Source organism: Sinocyclocheilus grahami, unplaced genomic scaffold (genome assembly GCF_001515645.1).
Source record: "Sinocyclocheilus grahami isolate Dianchi unplaced genomic scaffold, SAMN03320097.WGS_v1.1 scaffold32.1, whole genome shotgun sequence".
Taxonomy (NCBI): domain Eukaryota; kingdom Metazoa; phylum Chordata; class Actinopteri; order Cypriniformes; family Cyprinidae; genus Sinocyclocheilus; species Sinocyclocheilus grahami.
This window is the reverse complement of record NW_015505211.1, coordinates 161,316-171,026: the sequence shown is the minus strand read 5'-3', so window position 1 is coordinate 171,026 and position 9,711 is coordinate 161,316. Positions and strand designations below refer to the sequence as shown.

The window sequence follows — 9,711 nt, the reverse complement described above, 5'->3', positions numbered from 1 at the left end:
GTGTGTGAGAGAGTGTGTGTGTGTGTGTGTGAGTGTGTGTGTGTGTGTGTGTGTGAGACTGTGTGTGAGTGTGTGTGAGTATCTGTGTGTGTGTGAGAGAGTGTGTGTGTGTGTGTGTGTGTGTGACTGTGTGTGAGAGAGAGTGTGTGAGTGTGTGTGAGTGTGTGAGAGAGTGTGTGTGTGTGTGAGTGTGTGTGTGTGTGTGTGTGTGTGTGAGAGAGAGAGAAAGTCGCCATATCGATGTTGTGAGTGAATCTAAGCTCGTGAACAAACAGATCACTCTGTAAAGCAAATCACGGGCATCCACCACAAACACATGTGATCTGCGAGACTGACATCTGAACACACGAGCTTCACTCTGCCACACATTATTACTCACTCCATTCTAGATTTTACATTTCACAAAAAACACAATTCCTCACATTGCTTTAAAATAGTCGAATGAAAGGCAATGTTTAATACAGAAACTGAATAAACCCTGAACATGTTTATATATATATCCCACAACACACACACACACACACACACACACACACACACACACACTCCTTAAATATTCAAGACAGTCACACACAGACGCCTCCGAGAGTATTTACACAGCCAAGACGTGTTATGAAGCACAGATTCTGTCAAACAAACACTGACGGCGCTTCTGTGTGCTTTTACTGGTGTATAAAAACAAGACACGCAGAAAAACAGGTTCAACTTACTGGAATAATTCACCCAGCAATGTAAACTCCATCATAATTCAACCCAATAAGACTTTGGTCAATCTTTAAAACACAAATTAAGATATCTGTAATGCCCTGAGAGGTTTAGATCATTGTTTAGATGTAAATAAAAGCCTAAATAAAATCTGTTCATCATATAAAATGATTGTATCTATGAATTAAACCGCTCCATTCACATGGATTCGTTTTGCGACACATTTATGATCTTTTTGGATCTTTTAGGTTTTGGTTCCCTTTCAATGGAGGAACAGAAAGCTCTCAGGCTTCATTAAAAATATCTTCATTTGTGATTAACCAAAGTGTTAATGGTTCAGAACGACATTAAGGTAAGCCAGGGTTATTATCTTTAACTAAAACTAAAACTATTTAAAAAAAATTATAAATTAAATATAAAAAAATATATTTTTAAATAAAATTTAAAATGAAATACAAATAAAATAAACAAAATAAACATTAACAGAAATAAATTAAATATAAAAATCTTAAATTTATTAAAAAACATTTTTTTTTTCTAATACAAATACAATGAACATAAATATTAACCGAAATAAATTAAATACAAAAACGGTTTATCTTATTTTTGTTATTTTTATTAACTAAAATAAATTAAATATTTAATAAACTTATTATTTTATTTTATTTTTATTGGCTAGTTGCCAAACCAACATTTCTCATTTTCATTTAGTTGAAGTACTAAAATAACTAAATAAACTAAAACTAAAAACTACACTTGATAAAAACTACATAGACAAAAATAATTTAAAATACTAATAAAAAGGGCAATTTTTAAAAATGTTTTTTACATTTATTCTAGCTCATTTCAAAGGCAACATTTCTCATTTTCATTTAATTTAACATCTAAAACTAATATTACAATTTATTTGAAACACTTAAAAAAAGATAGTAAATATAGAGATAATAAAAACATAAAATTACATACATTTCAACAAAAGATAAAATGAAAACAGAAAATATAAAAAAAAAAACAATTCAAAATATCACCAACAACTTTAACAGTTTTCAGTGACACTAAAACAACACTGGGGCGAGTACATGACGACAGTGCTTTTAATTTCGGGTGAACTGTCCCTTTAAGAGTTGCTGAAGCGAAACAGGAGAGAATCATGATTTTCAGACTTTGCTTGATGGGAAAATAATCTTCTGAAATATAAAAATGTGGTGCTGAATAAATAAGCTTCTGGAATGGAGCGGATGGAGAAATGGCTGGCAGGAAGCTCCAGGCTGTCTCTGTCCCTCTAGGCCTCTCGCCGTGATAGGCTGAGCCTCAAAACCACAGCCAATCAGACGCATGACCGGAATCATGAGCCCAAACTGTGGCGATGCTAAAGACCAGATCTGGATTCGTCTAGAACGAGAGGAGCGACTCGAACGATAACATTAACTTGCGTTTCGTCTCAGTGGCGCTGAGGATAAAAGCAGGAGGTGAAATCAAATCTAATAAACATAGTCATGAAATTAAATTGATGCCGAATAACACGCGCTCTCTGAAAGATGTCAAAACAAGCATGAATAAAACAAGCATCGACCCGACTTAATAATGCATGTTGTAAAATGCAGTTGTCGATTCCCTGCTGCTCTTTATTGTTATGCATCCCAGCATGCTCCAGGTCTTTCTGTGACGCCTGACAGCGACTGGTAAAGCTTTCCAGAAGCTTCTGATGGGTTCTATCCACAAATAAACTTCCTCAGACAGTTTTTAATGCGATTTGAGCGTCAGGTGTTCAAATGTTGGATCCTGACACTATAAATATACATTAATGAAAGATGCTCAGACTGCAGAGTTCATAGAAACTGATGCTTTGCTAAGCTCCGCCCCTCTCGGTTACTGTTGCTAATGCTGAATATTATTCTTACATGGGCTGGAATGAGAGATAACACGGTTTCTATTTAAAGAAATAGTTACATTGTGTCGTAACATGATTTAAAAACCAAAGAATTTGTGAAATCTGTTTTAATTTTAATTTTAGAAGTTTAGAATTTTTATTGTTTTTTTACTGTGTAATAATGAAACAAAATAGCAATAATAATATGACATGGTTTCTCTGAAGAAATAGTAAAATTTTAGTGTACCATGATTTAAAACTGAAAAAATTGTGAATCAGAATCAGTTTTAAATTAGTTTTTATTTTTTGATGCCGTTTTCATTTTATTTTTAGTTAAAGTTTTAGTAATTTGGTTGTTTTTTGTTATTTATTACGTTTTATATTTATTTATTTAATATTATGGAAGATCATTTCCACCCTGGAATAAAAAAAAATAAATAAAAAATCTAAATTTTTACTTTTTATATCTCAATTCTGACTTTTCAGCTCAGAAGAAAAGTTTATATCTTGCAATTCTGAGTTTATATCTCTGATAATAATACACTTTAAAAAAAAATCTAAAATATTATTAAATCAAGAATAAACACAAATTATAATTTAGAAATTCGAAAACATTCGGGAGAACAAGACAGAAATACTATCTAAACCTTCTTAAATCAAGATACTTTTACTTGTGAAGCAAAATTACTTGGATATTAGATTGTTTTAAGCACAAATTCACTTAATTTAAAAAAAAATAAATACATAAATTAACTATTAAAAATAAGACAAGAATGCTATCTAAACATTGCTAAATTAAGATACATTTTCTTTATATGCAAAATGATTTAAGACATGAAAAATGTATGAAAATTAAACAAGTTTACGATTAGAACAAGAAAATAAATAATTTTTACAACACCAGTGGCAGATTTTTTTTCCAAGCATAAACTCACTTAACTAAGAAAAACAAGACTTATAACTTTTATAACTTAATACAAGTTATTTTGCATCTCAAGCAAATATATCTTGATTTAAGAATATTTAGATATTTGTATTGGAAAACAAGAGTATATTAAGTCTTGCTTTCTGAAAACTATGTGAGTTTTTGATTAAAACAAGAAAAATATCTGCTAATGGGGTCCATGTTTTCCCTTTGAAGTTTATTTCTCTGTTCCCCTTGATACAATAGTTTTTTCTTGTTTTAAGCATAAACTCGTTAAGGAACTTAATATCGTAAGTCACTTTGCTACTAAGTTAATGTTTTTACATAATTGCACTGGAAAACAAGACAAAAATACTGCGCAAAATAGTTTTTGCAGTGAATATCAATAGAATAGTTCAGCCAAAAATTAATAAGTTGTCATTTCAAACCTGTATGACTTTCAAAAAGAGATGTTGAACAAAAAGTTAAATTTTTTGCATAGTAAATTGAAGCTTGCACATTCTGCTAAACATCTCCTTTCGTGTTTCACGGAAGACATAAGTCAGGATTGGAACGACATTGGGGCGAGTGTTTTTGCCTGTGGTGATTATATTCAATTACCATCGTTAAAATTAATATGCAAACCGCATGCAGCGACATGCAAACGTGTGATGAAACAAATGATGTTGAGAGTAAACTAAAGAGAAATTAAGCAAAAGGATGCACCTCGTATTCCTCTTTGAAGCCGTAACCCTCGGCGCACTTCATCTGCGTGATGTGCTGGAGAAGATCGGCCACACGGATGGCCGGATGAAGCTGTCCCGTCTGATATGGGACATCCACCGCCTCGCGTTTCTTGTAGGAGTGAGTGTGCGACTGAACCAAGCTGCTGGTCTCGCTGTTCATGGTGTGGTTCTCGTCTGACGGGACAAACGCAAGGGACAAACGGTCAGCAAACGCAGAAGAAAACTGCGAAGGATTGGATGAGCAGTAGGTTGACGACTACATGAAGAGATGAGCACAGAACAACAGGTGAGTCGAATCCAAACGTGTGCATAAACAGAACGCCGGTAACATCGAAACAAACCCAAGCCGTCTGTTCTAGCTAAAGAAACTGGCTATCCGATGTCAAAATGAGGTCGCACGAATGGTGAAATGGTGATGTCTGGATGTGGCACCTTCACGACAGGGTTGGGAACCAAAAGAAAGCACATTTGAGGATGCAGGTGAGTGGAGGGTGTCACATTTACAGCGGTGGCCAAAATAATTAGAAAGCTAGTATTTCCAGCAGCTAGAAATGGTTTAAAGTTAGTTATTTCTATCTTTTGCTGTAGTGTGTTGATAGGAAATATCAGTTTACATTTGCAAACATTCATTTAGCTATTAATTGTAATAATGCAGTGAGATGTGTGTGCTCCACACAGAGATCTGATCATCATCAGTCTGTCTGGAGTCACATGAAGAAACAGAACTGAGACAGACTCGATCCAGAAGAACTGACGCTTCAAGAAACCTCTGCAAAGCTACAGCACTGTTAAAAGTTTTAGGCACTTGTGTAAAAATGCTGTAAAATGAGGATGCTGTCATAAATAGATTTTCTTGATCAATTAACTTCTATTAACTGAATTAAATCAACATTTGGTGTGAGCGTCCTCTGTGTTTAAAGCAGCGTTTGCCCTCGGTGCACTTGAGCAGAGTTTCTCAGGAGCTTTGCAGGAGGTTTCTTGAAGCGTCAGTTCTTCTGGATCGAGTCTGTCTCAGTTCTGTTTCTTCATGTGACTCCAGACAGACTGATGATGATCAGATCTCTGTGTGGAGCACACAAATCTCACTGCATTATTACAATTAATAGCTAAATGAATGTTTGCAAATGTAAACTGATATTTCCTATCAACACACTACAGCAAAACATAGAAATAACTGACTTTAAACCATTTCTAGCTGCTGGAAATACTAGCGTTCTAATTATTTTGGCTGCCACTGTACTGTATGTATGAAGAGGGCGGCAATGCTAGCTAATGGGAGGCGAAATGCGACACAAGGCCATGCGAGAGAGGCGACACGGTTTGAGGGGAGAGGGGGGAGCGGATCCCACTGACAGTCACCCCCAAAAAACACAGGGCCGATTGGCAACTTACCATTAATGGGCACTTTTTAAGAGGATACATAACAGGTTAAATGTGAAGAAAGAAAACAGGAAGAGAGAGGAAAAAGGGTGTAAGCAACAAGATAGTTGAAGCAAGAGCAGCTACACATGAAGTCCAGAGACTATCTGAGGTTCTGACTGACTTGCGCTGAACCGTCTGAGGTGTCAAAATGAAGGAATGAGACGAGGCCGAATCTGAACCTGCTCAACGCTCGGGTTCCCCAAGTAAAAATCCCATTCACCGTTAACTGATAAAACTTTCTAAACAGACCTATACGAGCTCGGAAGTTACGTGATTCAAGCCGGCATTTCAAAGTTTATCATGGATCAAGTGTTGAAATTTGTTTCAGTTCTGCAAATCGAAATGACACTGATCTTGCAACGTTGTTTCAATGTTGCACTTTTCCCATAGATCTTTCAGATCAATGTTTATTCAATGTCATGGATCAAGGCTGATTAAGAGCTGAATTTTGTTTCAATTTAATTTCAGTGTTGACTTTTTACAACCATTTAGCCCTCATTTTTATTTTTTAACGCTGAAACAACAACTTACATTATTTAAACCGCATTAGTTTTACATAAGTGCCCTTAGCTCCTACTTAACAACATCTTAAAAGTTTCAGTTTTGCAAATCAAATCAGTGTTGATACAGCAACGTTGTTTCAACATTTTACTTTTAGTACAAAACTTCTTAAAATTTAAATGTGTTTCACTTTTTCAAGCATTCAACACTAAACTTTTTTCCACCGTTCAACGTTTATTTACAAGCAAATCAATGTCACGGATGTAGAAGATATTAGTTTCGCAAATTAAATCAACATTATTTCAACCTCTTCTCGCACAGATCTCAATAAAATATTGCATTTTGTACGTTTTCACAACTATTTATCACTAAATGTTTTTCCAGTGTTGAAACAACACATTTCAACGTTTATTCCCAGTTGAAGCAATGTCATGGATCAAGGTTGAATCAGTGAAATTTTGTTTTGATTTTGCAAATCGAATCAACGTAGGTATCACAACAGTATTTCAACATTTTACTTTTCCTACAGATTTGTTAAAAAATAATTTTGTTCACCTTTTCACAATCATTTAGCACTAAACTACATTAATTTCAACACTGAAGCTCTGAGATCTGCTTCTGTAGATGTAAAAAAATCATGACGTAAATAGTGATTCTGAAGCAGTGAATGAACGCAGTATAACTAGACAGCTAGTTACCTACCCAGAGTCATTAATTTGGTCATCATTTACTAGCAATCAAGTCATTCCAAACCTGCATGACTTGCTTATTTGTGTGGAACACAATACAATGAAAGTCAATGGGGTCCAAAGTTGTTTGGTTCCCAACGTTCTTCAAAATATCTTCTTTTGTGTTCCACAAAAGAAAGAAATGAGCAAATGATGACAGAATTATATTTTTATTTAACTAATCCCGTTAAGACAACAGAAGATTAATTATTTCGTTAGTACGCATTCTTGTGTCTTTTGAATGAATGAATGGGAAAAATACTTCCTGAACCCAAGATATCATTTAATATAGTGATTTGGAGCTGTATTTAGTTCATCGTTTAGCATTAAAATGGGTATTTCTCTAAAAACTGGCATGTGCCAGATTGATTTTATAATGACAAAGTGTGTTTAAATGCTATCGTGAGCATACAGAAGACACTGATGGAAATGACCAATGGGTCGCTTTATATAGTTAAATAAAATAGTAAAAATTGTGAAATATTTTTATGAGTTAAAACAGCTGTTTTCTATGTGAATATGTGTTAAACTGTAATGTATTTCTGTGATGCGCAGCTGTATTTTCAGCATCATTCCTCCAGTCTTCAGTGTCACATGATCTTCAGAAATCAGTATAATATGCTGATCTGCTGCTCCAGAAACATTTCTGATTATTATCAATGTTGAAAACAGTCGTGCTGCACAATATTTTTGTGGAAACCGTGATGCATTGTATTTTTCAGGATTCACAGATGAACAGAAAGTTCAGAAGAACAGCATTTATTTGAAATAGAAATCTTTTGTAACAATATACATGTCTTTACTGTCACTTTTGATCGATTTAATGCATCCTTGATGAATAAAAAGATTGTGTTTTTATAGTAATTTTAGTTAACGTTTTTGTAATTTTGTTGTGTGATTTTATGATTTTTATTTGCTTTATTATTCACTTGCATTTCAGTTTTCAAGTTAAATTAATAGGAGAAATGTCGCGACTAGCTAAAATTCAATTATATTATTTAAAAAACAATTATTTTAGTATACTTCAGTTGATTTTATTTTGAACAACACTAACCTAAAAATACTTTGGACTTTATATATATATAAAAAATTTATAAACATTTTAGTAAATTTAATGCATTTCGGGTACATTTTCAGAATTATATTTTTTGGGGTGAACTAATCCCGTTACAGAAGACAACAGAAGATGAATTCCCTCGTTACCGTGTCTTTTGAATGAATGAATGGGAAAAATACTTCCTGAACCCAAGATATCATTTAATATAGTGATTTGGAGCTGTATTTAGTTCATCGTTTAGCATTAAAATGGGTATTTCTCTAAAAACTGGCATGTGCACAATTTATTTTATAATGACAAAGTGTGTTTAAACGCTATCGTGAGCATACAGAGCGCGTCTGAAGACACTGATGGAAATGATTATGGGTCGCTTTATTCGTTCGTGCCACACTGTCACTCCCCCCTCATCCGGTCCACATTATCTGTCCATGCACATGAGAGGTCATAGACATACGTGACGTCACACGCACGACACGGAATGCGGATGGGATGGGGTGAAGCCTCGGCTCGGGGAGGAATAAACCCTCAAGTCTCACACAGAAGAGAAAAGCAGGCAGGTATGAATGTGAGGAAGCGTCAGATCTACTTTCTGTCTGTCTCTCGTCAACACAAACAAGCTATTCTCAGGACACCGTCATGTGTGGAACAGAAACAGAGGCTTTCTCACCTAAGATTGCGGTCGGCACGAAGGGATCTGCTCACGGCCGAGAGACATGCAGAGGTTTACAGAGAAGAGAAAAGCGGGTCAGTCCACACTGATCCGGATCAAGTCAGTACTGTATTAGTCAGGAAGGTTAAACAGGTGAACATACAGACATAACTGGTTACGCATGAAATGGCTTGACATAGTTAATTAGCTGGGTACCTTGCTCATAGAAAAAGTTTGGGGTCGGTAAATTTTTTTAATGTGCATTTATTTAATCAAAAATACACTAAAAATTGTGAAATATTATTCTAATTTAAAACAGCTATTTTCTATGTGAATATCTGTTAAACTGTAATTTATTTCTCTTGATCAAAGCTGAATTTTCAGCATCATTACTCCAGTCTTCAGCGTCACATGATCTTCAGAAATCAGTATAATATGCTAAAGAAACATTTCTGATTATTATCAATGTTGGAAACAGTTGTGCCGCTTAACATTTTTGTGGAAATTGATACATTTTATTTTCCAGGTTCTAAAGACAGCATTTATTTTAAATAGAAATCTTTTGAAACATTATAAATGTCTTTACAGTCACTTTTGATCAATTTAATGCATCCTTAATAAATAAAAGCAATGTTATTTTTGTATCATTGAGACATTATTATAGTTTTAAATAATATTTTATGCTCAAAAATAATTCATTTTTATATTTTCTTTAATTTTAGTTAAAGTTTTAGTAATTTTGTTGTTATTTTAGTACATCAAGTTTAAATTAATATTTAAGTTTTCATATTTTAGATAGTAGTTTTCATTTTTATTTTAGTACGTTTAGTATATTCCAGTTGAAGTTTATTACATTTCACTTTTTTTTAAGGATTTTTATGATAGCAAAAATAAAATAAGTTTTAATATTTATTCAGTTAAAGTTTATTTTATTTCAAGTAATGAAAACGTTTGTTTTAATTGTTTTTATGATAGATGAAATAAAAAATGTGATCAATTTAATGCAGCCTTAATAAATAAAAGCAATGTTATTTTTGTATCATTGAGATATTATTATAGTTTTAAATAATACTCTATGCTCAATAATTTTTTTTATATATATATATATTTTCTGTTTTAATTTTAATTT

The 9,711-nt window shown here is 33.5% G+C and overlaps 1 protein-coding gene across 1 annotated transcript in view; it reads right to left on the bottom strand.

The window, feature by feature from the left end:
- Positions 1–9,711, bottom strand: part of LOC107578441 (receptor-type tyrosine-protein phosphatase mu-like) — a 74,070-nt gene that overhangs the window by 46,951 nt on the left and 17,408 nt on the right. The window contains exons 2-4 of the mRNA XM_016264400.1: positions 8,601–8,627; positions 5,618–5,629; positions 4,206–4,399 (exon numbers count right to left, since the gene is read on the bottom strand). Of these exons, the coding sequence (XP_016119886.1) occupies positions 4,206–4,399; positions 5,618–5,629; positions 8,601–8,627 (233 nt within the window). The remainder of the gene's footprint in view (positions 1–4,205; positions 4,400–5,617; positions 5,630–8,600; positions 8,628–9,711) is intronic.